Source organism: Plectropomus leopardus, chromosome 1 (genome assembly GCF_008729295.1).
Source record: "Plectropomus leopardus isolate mb chromosome 1, YSFRI_Pleo_2.0, whole genome shotgun sequence".
In the NCBI taxonomy this organism is placed as follows: domain Eukaryota; kingdom Metazoa; phylum Chordata; class Actinopteri; order Perciformes; family Serranidae; genus Plectropomus; species Plectropomus leopardus.
In genome coordinates, this window is record NC_056463.1 from 14,976,139 (window position 1) to 14,993,467 (window position 17,329).

General features: G+C 38.5%; 2 protein-coding genes across 2 annotated transcripts; both read right to left on the bottom strand.

The window, feature by feature from the left end:
• Positions 1-256: 256 nt before the first annotated feature.
• On the bottom strand, positions 257-6,837 carry slc5a7a (solute carrier family 5 member 7a). The gene is made up of 9 exons (XM_042489504.1): positions 6,821-6,837; positions 4,701-4,885; positions 4,241-4,354; positions 3,672-3,827; positions 3,395-3,543; positions 2,957-3,100; positions 1,980-2,133; positions 1,033-1,250; positions 257-931 (listed from the first exon to the last, which is right to left on the bottom strand). Exons 2-9 carry the CDS (start codon positions 4,882-4,884, stop codon positions 257-259), a joined length of 1,794 nt encoding a protein of 597 aa, XP_042345438.1. The 5' UTR covers position 4,885; positions 6,821-6,837.
• Positions 6,838-8,476: 1,639 nt separating this feature from the next.
• arl6 (ADP-ribosylation factor-like 6) lies at positions 8,477-16,627 on the bottom strand. Its single transcript, XM_042485806.1, has 8 exons — positions 16,452-16,627; positions 14,871-15,024; positions 14,524-14,585; positions 14,252-14,320; positions 14,076-14,170; positions 13,655-13,784; positions 13,503-13,558; positions 8,477-11,199 (listed from the first exon to the last, which is right to left on the bottom strand). The coding sequence occupies exons 2-8, from the start codon at positions 14,988-14,990 to the stop codon at positions 11,174-11,176; spliced, it is 558 nt and encodes a 185-aa protein (XP_042341740.1). The 5' UTR covers positions 14,991-15,024; positions 16,452-16,627; the 3' UTR covers positions 8,477-11,173.
• Between the last annotated feature and the right edge of the window lie 702 nt (positions 16,628-17,329).

Genomic DNA, 17,329 nt, shown 5'->3' on the forward strand with positions numbered 1-17,329 from the left:
AATACATGAGTGAATGTTTTATGTACTTCACAGAAAGAGAACTTCATGTCCGGACAATCAGCAAGCTGCTACACTAAATATCCTGACATGTGGCTGTTATCCAGTCACCACATGCTAGATGTGGTATGTTTGTAGTCCCAAGGGAGGATGTTTTCTCGTTGTCTCTTATTTCTTTTTGGAGGATCTGACAGAGTAACCCGTTCTCTGGCAGTTCACTCACATGTTCTTTTTTTTCCAAAATCACATCCTGAATTTGTCATTCTTCATCATGGTGAGAGAAATCAGGGCTGGACTCCTCCTCCTCTTCCTCCACTGTTTCTGTCGGCAGCGTGTCACGGCGTGTGAAGGCGGTCGCTAAGGTCACGCTCAGCCGTGATTTGACGGGCGCCATCTCCGATAGCCCAATGTTGTTGCCACGAGTCACAAGCGTTGTCTTATCCATAATCTCCCCACTGTGCTTGGACACCACTGCGTCGAGAAAGTCATATTTATGTGAGATCTTGCCGCTCTCAAACAGGTACTTCGCCAGGTAGGAGAAAGCGACGTTGCCCAGAAAGGAAGCGAGCATGGAGATGGTCTTGAAGGGGAACTTTTGGATGATGACTTCCTCTGTTTCTCCAGTCATGTGATGTGTCCTCATCTCAGTGGTCCAGCCAGGGTAATAAATGAAAGGAGGAAGCCCCAGGTAGGGCTCACCTCCACCTATACGCAGCACCATGCCGAACAGGTAGGCGGCCACAGAGCCGTAGGTGTTGGTGCCTTTGACAAAGAGCACGCTGAGCAGCTGGGGGAAGATAATAACGTAAACCAGGTCTGAGCTCAAGTACCAGAGGCCGTAAACTGTCCCGGTCACCAGCGCCATCACCGTGGCAAGGCCACCGAATACAAAGATGGTAATTCGCATTACCCACACGATCTCGCGGTCAGATGCCTGAGGAGACAGGCAGACAGAGTGGAAAAATGAATGCGACATGTAGGACAGCCAAAAACAAGCCAAAAAATTATGACTTCAGGGCACACATATGTACTCACTGACTGTCTAAAGGCAAGCTGGTAGATGTTGCGCGCAAACATGGAGCTCGCTGAAAGGATGGAGGAGTCTGCAGATGACATGACAGCTGCAGACACTGCACCCAGGCCGAAAAAAGAGACAAACGGCGGGCAAAGGTGTTGGAGAACGATGGGTAGAATCATGTCTGCCTGGGACTTCTCTTTAGGAGAAACGGCACCATATGATGTCTGGTTCCAGTCTGAGCAAGAGAGATATTCAATGACATATCCAATATGCCCAGCATACATTCAATGTAACATAAACAGATAAACGTGGTGGATAAATGAGGACCAACTTTGTTTGTTAATTTGTCGGTCTTCTGCAATTAAACATTCATGATTCTGAAGCATAATGAAAATGAGCACCATATATACAGTATGAAACGTTTGCATTATAATATAAAAACTGCAAAAATAAACCAAACATGCAAAATCATTATGATATTAAATGTGATAGCAGGCCAACATTTCTTTTTTCATTTAGTTTCTTTGGTTTTACATTTTTAGGTTCATTAAACTAGTTTTGCAAAACTCTCAAACACAAATAAATGAGATTTGACTGAATGCACAAGGTCGAAGCCGTACAAATCTTACAATTTTTATTTTCTACTGATAACTCGTGTTTAAAATTTTCATGTAAAACAAGACAAAACAAAGTTGTGTATTCAGGTGTTCACTGAGGAATCTGACGCCTAAAAATCTGGATATCAAACCTCTAATTTGGTCCCTTGCTTCCCTCTAATGTAATATTTACACAGCCAGCGTGGTTATTAAATAGATTGCTGCTTCATTATGGATGAGGTGAACCAGCTGCTATTTACCAGGCTCTCTCAGATCTAAGGGCAACATGGACCCATCCAGAGCCTTCCCCCTCCCAAAATAAACACACACAGACTGTGCATATGTGAGCTCATGTGAGCGTCTCTAACCTGTGGAGGCCCCAATGGCCCCGATGAGAACGGAGGGTACAGCCATGACGAGGCACCCGAAAGCGGCCAGGAAGGAAAGGACCTGGGCGTACGTGGCCGAGGAGGCAGACAGGACTCTCTGGAAATACACCTGCCAGGGGATTCCTCCGAGCATCTGCAGCACAATTACAGAACAAAAATAAGATTTGCTGAACGCAGGCCCCACAGTGTTATGTCAGTTTTATTTAGATAACCCCAAAAGATAATCTTTACAAAATCTGACACACTAAGTCATTAGACCCTCAATTTGGAAGAGGAAAATCTACCCTAAAACACATTTAACAATTAAATAATGTGCTTGACAGTGTACAATAAAGCTGATGAACTCCTCATCACGATGTGTCAGGCACGAGTTGCAGGTCAAGGTGCTCCAAAGCCTTCATCTGTTCAGAAGTGTCCAGATGTAACCAGGAGAAATCCAGTCTCGGTCATATGTTGTGGACGTGTCCAAGATTAACTGATTTCGGGACAGATATATTCAGAACTTTCTCATTTGTGACTATTTTGTGTCTCTGAGATAATATTATGTCTTTTTCTGGTCTTTTTGTGTCCCCTTATGAGTTTTGCTCATTTTTGTAGTCATTTTGTCTTTTTTTAAGGTCAGTTTGTTGGTATGTTGAGTCTCTTTTTTAGTCATTTTTTGTCTCTTTGAAGAGAATTTGTGTCTTTTTTTTGGTCACTCTATGTCTGTATGGTTATTTTGCCCTTTTTGTGGTTATTTTGTGTCTCTTAATATTGTATCTCAATATCTTAATATTTTCACTTAATAACTTGATGTGACTGAAGGTCGAAGTTATCACTGATGAAGTTTCTGGAAATCAACAAGCCTCAGCACGATGATATTTAGTTTATCAACACAATCAGCTTTAAACCTAGTTTCCTTCATAGTAGGCTAAATTCTGATCAAGTGAGGGATGAATAACTTGTGTTGTCTATACCAGGAGGCAGAAGTTGTCGATCCAGACCCAGGTGTCATTCTTTTGGACGCTGCCTCTCCAGGGTGACTGGTACACCTGCTTCACTGCAGTAACGGTTATGTCTGCCACCGCAGGGTTGGTCAAAGCAAAGGGGACACTGATCCACTGTGGATGTCAAAACACAGGCACATTAAAACAAATACTCAATGGTAATTGATACTTTAGCTCTTTATTTATCCCACTATAGTTTATTTTCATCATTTCTAGCCAATTTGTCACAAATAAATCTTGTCATGTCACATGTGCCCTTGGAGCATTTGTGAATGATTTTATGTGTAATTCTTAGTGATTTGACATATTTAAGTCAAGATCAAAGTAAATTTGGTGCATCAAATACAGTAAATCTCATTACACTAGTTGCTATTGTCTGGTTTTCGTTTCTGCTCAGTATGAACATACCAGGCCAACAAAGATACAGAAGAGCTGCACAACGTCAGTGTAGGCCACAGAGTAAAGTCCTCCAACCAGCGTGTAAAAGATGGCGATGAGTGCTGAGATAACCACTGACATCTTGATGTTGATGTCCACAATGACACTCAGAGTGGCACCTGAGGTCATGAGCAGATAGATGAAAGGATATTATGGCCACTGAAACATCATATAGAAAAAAAAGTCACTTTGATCTTATTGCACACGAGAATCTTTTATATTGTTGTCAACAGAAACATGAACTCACCAAGGGCGGAGAGGATGGCAGCGGACCAGAAGATCTCACCCATTAGTGCAGGTATGAAGAGGAGGCCACCCATGCGTTTCCCATACAGCTGCTGGAATGGGTCCAACATGGTGACGTAACCTCGTGAGCGCATGGGCTTAGCGAAAAAAAGACCACCTGGGACAAAGAGGGGACACATAATACATAGAGAACTGAGGCACCGGCCACCTAGAGGCTCTCAACAGCCTTTTGTCCTCAAGTGTAAATTCATTTATAGTCATGGTCTCATTTTGCACTATTTTCTTAAAATTGATTTGTTAAAATCTTTAAAAACAATGACGTTTAAGATTCATAAAGGATTTCACTATGCAGGGATAAAGTTATTCCCCTTGATGGAGGGCCACTGGTGACACTTTCATTAGCACCCAAACCAATAATTTCAATCAAATATATGGTCAATAAGTCAATAAATTCATATGTGGGGCATGTTTCAGTGTAAATGTGAAGAAACAAGGACCCAAAATCCCTTCTTATGCATCTGCTTACAAGTAATATCAAACCTATATTTTATATTGTTTTAAACCACTCACCCACAACAAGACTGAGAGCATATCCGAAGGGAGCTTGAGCCCAAGCCAAGCCATAATCAGGCAGATATACATACTCAGCTGTGCCATTGATATATCCACCTCCAACCCAGGTCGCTGAAAACACACACACACACACACACACACACACACACACACACACACACACAAACATAACATCTTTTGAAAAAATCTGAAAAAATAATTGCATATATTCGGCATTTGTGTTAAAAAAAAAACCCAACAAAATCTTACAAGATAATGGCACTTATTTCTAAGGAAAAAATACTGAAACAGGTTACAAAGAGCTGGAATTATCCAATATCAACAGCTGATTCTTCACATTAAATGAGCAAAAGATCAAACTTGTCAGAACATATCTAAGTGCTAATTTTAGAGCACTTTTAAACGGTCAAAGCTACCAAAAACCTCGCTGTTTCTGAGTCATAAATACAAACTTTACCTGTCATGGTAAATCCACCGACAAATAATCCAATGTCTCTCCCTCCGACCATGATGGTCTCGCTGCGGTCGGTGCCCTCCGCCTCCCCGGAGTGTTTGTTCTTCCATGCTGCCCAGATGCCCACGAACAGGATCAGCAGATAGAACAGCGCGATAGCCACAAGCCCCTCTACATGGATGGTCATTGTCGCACCGGGCTGCCGCTAGGAACGGGAGGGCATGGAGACCTGCTTTGACGTACGGAGAGGAAAAGGATCAAATATTAAGAACGATATTTTAAAATAAAATAATTTGGCATTTAGTTTTCTGCAATATTTTTTGATATTTTCTCCTCGTTTAAAAATACGTAGATAACTTTGATTTGATTAGGTTTTTTTTTTTTTTTTTAGCAAGTTTTAGTTGGATTAATTGACTTAACAGGCATTGACTTATTAAAATAGAAAAATATAGTTAGAGTTTCCTTTACTGATTCAAGACATTTTACGCACTCTTGTGGCCATGAAAGCTATCATTTTAAAAATATAACTTTCGATTCAATGCAGATCATCTATGCCGACCTTCATTTAACATTATAACAATAACGAAAGTGAAAATGTATAGAAAAGCGACCTGAATCTCCGTTTTATATACTTTTTCTACTCCTTCAGGCAGACATAGTGCGTGCCTGCTGTAGTCACAAAAATATAAAATAATTCCTAAAATAATAATTTTAAACTATTTTTTTAAGTGATAATTTATTTTAAAATACATGATAGCTGGTCCTCTGTGTTGAGACTTTGTTTTTTTCTTCCCTTTTCTACCTCCTCTGTCAGGAAACACGCGCGTAAAATTCAAATTACGCACGGCATTAATGATAAAAAATAAGACTACCCAAAGTTTGAGATAGCCTTATCGAAATAATATTGTAGGTAATGAACTGTCACCTTAAGATTTCTACTTTGATCATGCTCAGATTAACAAGAAATAATCCTCTGAGATGCCATTTGATAAAGGGACTATTAACAGTTAACGAAAGCTTGAAAGACATGCAAAACTTACCTCAAATGTTTCTGGACTCATGTGCTGGGGCACCTGACGCAGAAAACAGTGAGCAGAACAGTTTAGACAATTTATTTTTTTCTTTGCACCCTCGAGGAACAGTTAAATGAAACGTTGGTGGAGGTCTCCCGGGTGACTTACTGAGGCTTATAAGGGGGCAGGTGCCGTCAGAGGACTGATACACACGTCAGAGAAACCAAACGTCCATCATAATGAGCACCTTGCATGGAAACACGTCACAGTGTACCGGCTGATCTAACTGGAGGAGGCTGGGAAAGGTCCTTTCACTCAATAACCGGGATGGATGCATTAAAATAAATAAATACATAAAAAAAACACTGAATGGCATGACATGAATTTTAATATCAACGTTGCATTTTTACACGTTAAATGATCAATAATTTGTGGAGGGGTTTTATTTCCCATGTGGCTCCTGCGCCTTTAAACTCGGTGCGTAACAGCTGCCTAATTGCGCAGCCATACTTCATGTGGCCTTTTATCCGCTGTCACTCTTGCCAGTCGGCATTTTACCTTACAACTGTAATTAACTTTGCTCCACGGGATTTTTTTTTTGTTTTGTTTTTTTGCCTTATTGAGAAGGACACGAAATCGCCACTATGCCCTCTTTGCTTTGCACAGGAAAAAACAACTCTGGGGGCGGTGCATTTATTCTAAAAACAGCTACTTAAATTTAATACTCATACTCAAGTGAATTTTACAGCAAGTCGAGCTCACTCAGGCTTGTTAAACTTCAATATGTTTGAAGCAGAAACTGTCCATTCTGCCTCCCATTTATGGGGCCTAACGTGGAGGAATTCACAGACTGAAATGCTTCCCACCTTTGGGCAATTAGAAATCATTTAAGTGTTCTGTGCCTGCTCTTTCCCTTCAGGATATAATATATATAACATTTATATATATATATATATAATCAATGAACTGTGATCTATTTAATGGCCGGCTCTGCCTGAAATCGTTTAATCTGGGCTACTCTTGTCAAAACTGACAGACATCCAATTAGGATGGATCCTGTAGAGCAGCAGGAAAGATTTAATGATAGTCTGACTTTAGAGGAAAAAAAACTGGCACACACACCCACACACACACCAAGTATGAGGATAGACGCACACAAACAGCTACAGGGAAATGATTTGCTAAAGAGGGCTGAGGTGTGCTTTCTTATAAAGAGAAGGGAGACGAGTATATATTTAACCGCCGACCGCTCACAGCGCCCCCTTCTGGCAGCAGAGCCGTTTCAGCACCATGGACAGAGGCCAGTGTGTTTGTCTCAGGTTTACATTCTTAGGAAACGCTTGAATTGATCTTAATTGTACCATTTGAGGGGACTGTATCACAATGTGTAACCCACCAAAACATAAGGAATTATAAAGTATTTGGCCTCTTTAAATGCATTTTGGATGTGCTTGGCATGCATGAAAACTGATCAAACTTAACACACTTGTCAGTAGTGCTAAAAAAGTAGATAATCTGATATGGGCCTGTGCATGAGTGTGGTAAATTGGCTAAAAAGTGCCATGTAACAGTTTTCAAAATAAAATGCACCACTTTTAAATTTCATGTAGATGCATACAGCTTTGTAGGTATATGTAAAATCTGAGGATGTTCAAAAAAGCCTCTTGGAGCCATACCCTAACCACAACACAAAGTCAGGCATTTTAAATTTGCCGTACAAGTTTTGGGCATTTTTCGGGATTTAAAGGCGCTGTACTTTGACAATACAACAGGATGTAAGCCTTGTGACAATCATCATTTGATTCACAAGAAATTTTCATTAAATGTAATGCACAGTGTACACAGGGAGTGATACAAAATTTGCAATACATCATCTACAGTGCCTCCTATATCTATATATATATTTAATAGCTGACTTCTCTGCATCTTTCTGCCATTTTATTATGCAATACATTTTTTTAAATTATTATTTTTGGTGTTTTGTCTATAAAGAATAACTATTAATCCTGATGAGATCGAAACAAAATGCCATTTCAGACAATATGCTCAACAACATGAAGGTTTATGATATATTATCTTTCCTTGGCCTGAGAGTACACAATAAGCATTTTATTTACTGCTCTAATAAAGCGCTAACTTAGTAATACTAATGAAAATGCTGTTTGATTCTGTTTGAATGGCTCAACAGTTTCTCTTTTAGCTGGGCTTCTGAATCTTATTTAACTTTATCAAACATAAAATTACAGATACAGACCATTTGAAAAGTTGAGCATTGGGAACATCTAGCCGGATTGTATTTTGTTTGACATCTGACAAGTGATTCTGTGTGATACCGATGCCAAACTCTAAAACATCCGGGAGACAGCTGGAAGATTTTCTAACTGCATGTTTGACAGATGGCTGCCACATGACCTTGACACTTTTTCAGGGGAAACAGTGAAGCTGAAGCATGTTTGTGGCTCGATGATGCTAACCATATGCAAGTGTGTCCTAGTTGTGTCAACATATAGATTTACAAACAACACACAGTTCAAAAGTGAACAGGTGTGCGTCAGAAATCCTCATAAGTTGTGTAAATAAATGTTTATGTTTAACCAAAGAAATTCTTCAGGGCTCAAGGACTCGAGGTTTAATGAGCAGCTGTTGCTGGCAGCACTAAAGACGTCTGAGAGAGAGCGAGAGAGAGAGCGAAAGAGAGAGAGAAGATAACATGAGTCACATATGAAGCCACCACAGTGATATTATTTCCCACATCACGAAACAATGTTCATTTTCCACAGCATTTATTCTTTGAAAATTAACATACACAATGTAATAAACCATACTCACACAGCTTATTTGATAACAATCTATACTGTTTCTGATGCTAAGGTGAACTTGTGCTCACAGGGTCTGTTTTGAAATAGATGTCTGGAGGACACGTGAAACATGATCTCATAAGGTCTGCCTGAAGGATATGACGCTCGCCCCTGTAAATCATCTTTCTGAAATGTCTTACATTTAGGAATAGACAATATATTAAAAAGTGAAAGTGGTGTCCTTAAAGGGACTATGAGCAGGAGGACTTGAAAATTTTGGACTTGGGCGTCCCCCAGTGGTAGTCTAAACGGGGACACTGATACTGTGACTGTGCTGAACGTTAACACATTGCAACTGTCTCCTTGCAATGAAAACATTATAGTACAATGATAAACATCTTTAAGGATGTAACAACAAAAGTAAGGAATGCAGAACATTTAGCTTGTGTTTCTTGTCTTGAGGCTAAAATGATTACTGATAATGTGAAGGATTTTTTTAAAACTTGCTCGACATAGGTAAAAAAAAAAGATTCCTGCACACTGTCTTATTACTTGCATTATTTTTTAATTAGATATACAATCTTTAGAGGAAGGTAGAGTCAGGGAAAGTCTCTACCTGATGAGGATCTGAGGGCTGAAATATTGTAAATAAAGTATATTACAAGTAATAAGACACTATGCAGAGACAGTTTTCTGTCTATGCAGTTAATGAAGGTGTGCATGAGCCTTCACAATCTAACTTGCCCTACATAATCTGTTGAAATGGTCGGACTGACCATGTCTCGACCTTTTCTTCATTCACAACTTGAAAAAAGACCTCAATTCATGAATATTACTAGTACTGGGAACTGTTTCACCCTAACCAACCCTAATATATTCTAAACTTCATATTCATTGACAAAATTGCAAAATTAGAGGCGACTACTGTCATTGACACATCCTAGATTTACTCTATGGTTCAGCCCTGAAAGTGAGCAAGATTGTAAGGATGCCATGATGACATCAGGCTGATATTTTATGTCTATTTCAGTTCTATGTCAAGCGTTATTGGATAAAAAATGAATTTTCAGAGTGTTATGAGACATTTTTGTAGTTTCTACAATTTGTGATATTTGTAGTAATAAAAAAAAAAGGTTCACATGAGACTTCTGTGAGCATGATACCACAGGGAATATAAAATAAAACTCTATCATTTTAAATATTTTATTATACATTTTTGTCAGTTGTTCCTATTTGCCTTGAAATCACTCAAAAGCAGTGAAATGCCCCACACAACTTAGCTGACTAAAAAGTGACCACACACTGTGATCTGTAGAGAAATTGTTTTGGATGCAAGCTTTCAGTCCAAGACTGAGGAAGAGGATCAAAGGCTTGCATTTAAAACTGTGTGCAGACTGAGCAGATGATTTTTCTTTTCAGTTGTCTGCCTTTGAATCACTGGAGTACCATGAGTGCACTGTACAACGCATTTTGTTTGATTACAGTTTTTTTTTTCTTTGAGCAATGAAATAAGGCAAAGATAAAAATGCTGGTTGAAAAACAAGTTTTGATTTTGAAGCAAACTAATTAGCTTGACATTCACTTTATGACAATTGTTTTATCACTTGTTACAGCAAAGTCAACTATACATGTACACTTAGCTACAATATGTACAACAAAATATAGCGGGTCCTGGAAAAATTCATCTTCAAAATGTTTTTTAACGCTGCTTAAAAAAGAGCAACATTCATCAAACATGAGCAGAGGCTTGAAGTATTAGCTGCAGTAAAGACACAGTAGCTCCTGTTTTTAATGTGACAGTGAGATTGCCCTATTCGCAAGTTTGAGAAAGGCGATGTGCTCTCAAATGCATGAAACAAATACCAAAATATTTGCTTCTACTGAAGAAGTAAATGATAGATAATTGAACGGCTGTGATCCTTCAAACACAGATAATAATAATGTATCAACAGAGGCCCTGAGAGAGTTAAAAAAGAAAGAAAAAATTGAGCATTTGGCATATTTCAGAGGTGGAAACAATTTCTAAAGGACCTTCCTTACAGGTTGTCTTGTGTATTAGCACATTAGACAATATTAGTAATTGTGGGCCAGTGGATTAAGGGCAAAAGACCTTGAGTTTAGATCTCAGGGGGAATAATGTGGTGCTAGTCTGAACAACCAGCTGTGAAACATGTTGTCTCTTCAGGTTAGCTGGCACATTGTTGAAGGGCTACAACATACAAAACAACACTCTCAACACTACATAGATATCCTGGTTATTCATGCTCCCCAAAAAAACCCACCAACCACAATAACTCATTCAAAAGCAGCTATAGTTTATCATGATCCCTTTGAGATTGCGTCACAAAGATAGTGAGAAAGAGGACAGTTGTTGCAGTTTAAACGCTGGCATGGAAAAGTAAGAATTTATGTATTAAAGTTTCAAATTCATATGTTTCTTGCTGACTCAGCACTGTTGATGGATGTGTTTTTACTGCTGTAACTGGTACCAGGGAATCAAATCATGCACTCATTTTTCAATAAGAAACCACACGCATCTGGGAACCATCTAAATAACCCTTTAAAAACAGTAATATCCCATGGTACCTCTGAAAACAGGGTCAATCCATCTTTCATTAAGGACTTCCAGGAATGCTGCTACTTCCGCGCGTCCATCCTCAGACCCTCACGTTCGCATTGTTTTGATTTGATCTGGAAATATATGAAAAAAGCAGTTGATCATCAAAGAATTTGTAAGAAAAACAAGAACTAGAATTAATGCCACATGGTTGTATGCCTCTGCGCACCACTCAAGTTGCACTTACGGTTTACATCCATGTCTGTGAAAACATGGATGCTACACACACATCTTTATTTCTTAATGTGGATTAATCACTTTTCTCCAACCACGGCTATCACAGACGCACAGGCACAAAAAATATGTGTTAACTTGTGTCTCGCTGTCTCTCATAATGGAAGGGAACTGACATACTGAGCATGCGGATCAGTGGAGTAGAGACGTCCCACTCAAGTTTTTTTGGCCACCGATCCCAATCTGAGTAATTTGATATTGAGTATCTGCTGATACCAAGTCCAAATCCGATACTTATATTTGCCTGGATAATACTGCTGAACTATGCACACTTCAAGTACTTTAAAGTTATTAAAATCAATCCAGTGTACATGCTTGATAGCTGAATAGCTCTGCGATGCAATACAAAAAAAAAAAAAACAGCGTCCAAACAGTTCCTAAATGGTGTATTATTCTATTGTGAAAAAAATATCAAGCAAATAAACTAAAAATATACTTCTCACAGTTCCACTTAGTGCATTTGTTTTTTTCTTCCAAAAATTAACAAAGTAAAGAAAGTAAGATGTGTCTTCAGAAATTGCTCTCAAATCCAACTTAGTGTAGCATTGTAATAAAAGTGCAGAACACCATAGTAATATAATCACAATTCCACTTCAAAGTTGTGTTATAACTGAACTTTAACGTTTCCAGTTGCAACAAATAAAAACCTGTCACAGTTTTGCTTATTAAAGCATTGTAGTGAAACTAGTTCAATAAAATGAATTGCAAAAATATAAATTCCACTTTAAATGGTGTAGCAGCTTCAGCTGAACGTGAAAAAAAAATCTGCTTATTGGAGTAGCAGCATTACAATAAAACCTGAAGATCTGCCACAAATCATGCTCTCCGTTTACGACATTTATGTGATGGGGGACATAAACAAAGAATCGGGCGGGGCGTGTGCTCAATATAACCAATCCCGATCAGTTAGAAAATGCATTTATCAGGCCTAATACTGATCCTTACAATCCTATCGGGACATCTCTTCAGCGCAGTAATGGATTACACTGAAGGAGCAGGTTGAGATGGACGTTTTGACTCCATGTAAAAGCTGTGCTAAATCCAAACTCAGTTTAATCCACAACAGAGCTTTTTATGCACCTTTCAGAGATTGAACTTTGAGCATTTGATACTCAAGCGATGGACTTAAGGTGGAATGACTTTGATTTTGGACATCAGCACCACCGTCATTTGGGAGACCCTTGATTCAGTCGACTTAAGAGGAAGCCGAAAGGCTGTAGGTGATGAGTTGTAGACCTACTGTACCGTTAGTAGAGCAGTGACAGTATGGAAATTTTCTTACAGTTTTGGCAGTTAACTGCCAATGAATCCCCCCCGTTGCCCCTGCTGGCTCTCTGTGCATTACACACAGAGCGTTATTCGTATGTGTACATCATCAATGTTACTATATAATTCTCCGGTTAATCAGTCAAGTGTATGAACTTCCCTGCAGACTGGATCCTCTACTCACAGTGACAAACAAAGTGTTTATGAATCAAATCTTTTAAAGCTATGAAGCAACACAATAAATAACACACCACTTATAAAACAGCCAGTACTCACTGTATAATTTGATCTATGGGAGGATTTGAATGAGAGCGTTAAGCATAATAAAAAGAAGAGAAAATGGTGTTGACGTAGTGGAACATTAAATTTATGTGCAGAGTATCTTTCAGTCATACTCAGATATGATCCATTTTAATGTGATAAAAAACATTTGTAGGATTAAGTGTGATTATGTTTATTATTGCTTGAAATGAGGATTAAAAAGAAGGCACTGTGATGGACGTATAAATTCATCCGCAGAAATTTCACAATTGTTAAAGTCTGAAAGACACTATCCAAAAATAAACTAATATGCCAATTGAGAGTTTTAAATAAAATGAAAGTAAATTAGTAGAAATATTATTTTTTAAATATTTTTGTCTATCGTCAAATTACCTTTAAATAAAATATTGTGTACCTTGCCATTATTATACCCAAGTGAAATGTAGATGCTATCTTAGCAAAGATGACAAATGTAATACAAACTGTGGTTGGAACTTTGTTCCTAATCCAGCAGACTTTCTCTGATGGATTTTTTTCCAGCTGTACAAAATGTAGTTAAAATGTGATCTGATACGGATGTATTCTACACTTAATGGTGAATAAAATCCCATCATACCTTGTAACCAGTCGACTCCCTCCTGTAAGCCTTCTCCTTTCAGAGCATCAGTGGCACTAAATCAAATCAACACATCATATTAAAAAGACAAAGGTTCTTTTTTAACATTCTGGCATATAAGTATGGAAATAAGTGTGCATATGAGTTCATACCAGATGTGCCAGGGTTTGTCTTTGATGTTCTCCAAACAGAGCAGCTGTGAGACCTTGACAGAAGACAGAGCATCCCTGACATCCATCTTGTTAGCAAAGAACAGGATGGGGATCCTCCTATGTTTAATGTCTGTAGTGAGAGCGAGAGGAATGACGTCAGAAATTTAGTGTTATGAATCAGTAATGTCATTCAGCCATGATGATGCAGACCAATATTGCAAAAGTAAGACAACTTGAAAAAATATATAAAAGATGCACTATGGACAAAAAAAAGCGTGCTTATTTTTAACGCACTTGTCTTTGTGTCGGGCACATTTTAGACTTAAAAAAAGCCAAAGAAAGAGACACAACAGCACAACGTTCAACAGGACTGAGATTCAAACCCACGTCAAAAAATCATGTTAAATGTACATAAGCGTACCAGGATGGTTAAGTAATGTGTCCAGTTCTTCTTTGGCAACGACCATCCTCAGTTTGTCTGCACTATCAATGACAAATATGATAGCCTGGCCTTCCCTGAGAAACACAAGGAGATCACAGGCATTAGTATGTAAGCTGCAAACAGGACTGGTGTATTTGTAGCACTGGTACACTCACTTGTAGTAGTGTTCCCAAAGATTTCTGTATCTGCCTTGACCAGACATGTCAAACACTGTGAAGGAAAGACTAAAGAAGAGAAGAGAGAAAACTTACGTGTGCTCATCGCAATCCTATATTAAGGTTGACAAAAACAGAGCATAATATATCTGAATATCTCCAAAACTATATAAATTTACTTGAAACAGAAATACACTCTTAGAAGATGACAAAACATTTCTTGGACCATCAGTTTTACTAAATGTCCAACAAGTTGTTGTTTTATAATGTACCTGGATGTCTTGAACTTCTCTATGCTGAAGCCAATGGTTGGGACGATGTCTTGGGCCTGAGCCTGGAAGACAAATGCAGTATATAAAATACAAACTTAAATAAGATGTAAAAATCAGAAACATACCTTGAATTCCTTGCTAAGTTAACCATGAACAAGTGATCTGTGAATAGCTCCGGGAAGATATAGATAATTATAGGAAAACAAAAGCAGTAATGTGGAATACGGATGGTCACAACTCCCTACTTTAGTAGATAAATTCTTTCACAGGTGCATCTGTGCTAGTGAATAAAATTTCTGACAATAGTAATTTGCAACATCCCTCTCGCAAACATTTGGTAGACTTACATTAGAGGGCTTGAGTTGGTTGATGATGGTGGTTTTTCCACTGTTGTCCAGACCAAGACACAGCACATTCACCTCTTTCTTTAACCCCAGCCATCCTGCCAACTTGTCAAACAGCCCCATTGGCTAGCCAGCAACCATTAGCAGCCTGTCTGATCTATAAGAAAAAGGCTACAGTTAGACAAGAACATCTCTTGCAAAGACTTCAGTCCAGTTGTCTTCAAGTAGGGGTGTAAAGAAATATGCCACATGGGCCAGCACCAGCCTGCCAAATGACCCAAACATTAGAAAAAGTGAAACATTGCCTTTGTTCATATTTCCATTAAAGTTGAACACCACCAGCCACCCACAAACACATGCACGCGTGTGCGAGCACACACACACACACACACACACACACACACACACACACACACAACACACACACACACAGACACACACACACACACACACACACACACACACACACACACACACACACACACACATACAGAAATACATCTGCAAAGTCCATGCCCATAAACTTGCATACTGTCTTCATTGTACAGCATGACTGGAAATTAGCACCAGCCACCAGCCAAATGCTGGTAAAATATGCAAGTGGCTGCTTGATTTGCTTCAACTACCAAGCAACAAAAATGTAATCTACTGAATAGCTTCTTTCATCTACTTTCTCAGGCTACACAAGTGATATTTCTTGTTAAAAAATATGTTTACACCTATGGAGTACTTTTAGCAAAGATACTACTACTACTACAAATAATAATAATAATAATAATAATAATAATAAATAACAAACCTCTAATTTAGTGAAGAAAACAATTATGCCCGGTGTGTTATCATAAAAACAGTGGACTCCACTGATTAAGTGCAGTCTTTCTGCACTGTGAAAAGGAAATACCCCGATATTCGAAGTTTGTGATAAATGACAGATTGTTACTTCTTACTAAATAGATTTGGGGTATGAATTATTCAATTTATTTTTGACCCTGACAAGTGGTGCAACATAAAATTAAGACAACACAACCAATTAACTAACGTTTCCCAAGACCATTTAGCATAGTTAGCACGCCCATCCTCTCCTAGCAAGATATATCACCTCAGTAATGTTAACTTAAAGATAAGAAGTCTGTGTTTATTAGCTACGGAGCTATGGCTCTCTGCTATCAACACGTAGCATTATCTCGACGACTTTTATTCGCTAAGCGTTAGCTTAAGCTAACGTGCTTAGAGGGCTCTCACCAGGTTCTAACGTAATTAACATTCGCTAACAGCTATTTAGTTAATCTCTTCTTGTTACTGGTGCTAGCTAGCCTTAGCTAACGTTTAGCTGCTAGGTTAATTACTTTAGCTTGCTGGGTTTACATAACACAGTAACTAACGTTAAACAGTTTCCAAAAGTACTTAATAACACCAGTTCACAAGACAGCCACACACAGACAAGGGAGTACATCAAGTTAAACGTGTTTGAAAGCTAACTCAGCTAGCCTAACGTTACAGTCGAAGCTAACACGTTAGCTGGTGAGGCTAACGTGTTAGCTTGTAATGTCCTTCTCCGAACTGTTTAATAAAACTGGATTTTACCTGTAATTTCGCTTTAAGGATTTGCTTCCAGGATGCACTTAAACTTCCCACCAGCTAACTCATTGAATAACCAGTGTTTCATTCATTTCTCCTCTTCTTTCTCATGCTCTGAAGCCAACAGGAGCGACACCGAGTTATTTACACTGTGTTGCTGGGAGACCAGAGCGCTGACTCCAGTCTGCCGCCTGCAGGACAAACCAGGCTGCCTCCTACCTGCTGCTGCAGCCCCATAAGACTGTATATAAACACATACACAAATTATAAAATAATAATTTTAAAACTAAAATAAAATAAATAAGACTAATAATAAAAACGATAAATTATGTACAATATATGCTGTAGCTCTACAAAAGCAATCTCCTTGTTATGTTTTAGTATATTTAGCAAACATGTAAACACAACACTTGTTTTTGCTTCAAATTTTTACTGGTTCAAGTTTAAAATTTAAGATCCAGTAGATATTATTTCTCTCGAAATTTGGTCGTAATTAAAAAAAGAAAACTTGTTAATGAGCTTTTCTTTTTTTCCAAGATAATCCATCTACCCGACAGATGTAGTCTATCAAGATACTAATTAAGGCGCATGTACACAGGTGTGTCTTGTTATGGTCTCAGTAAAAGGGCACTCTAATATGCACTTTGGTCACACAATGCCACATATTTTAAAAGTTTTGAAGGAGTATGCCATTGGCATGCAGACTGCAGGAACGGCCATCAGAGATGTTGACTGTAAACTGAATGTTCATTATTCATAGCACCAGAACTGCTCACAAACAAGGGTTTTAACTAATTTAAAAAACAAGTGTTGCATTTAAATTTTTGTTCAGTATATGAAGAGGGAAAAAAAAAAAAAAAAATATATTATTTACAAATCCCTCT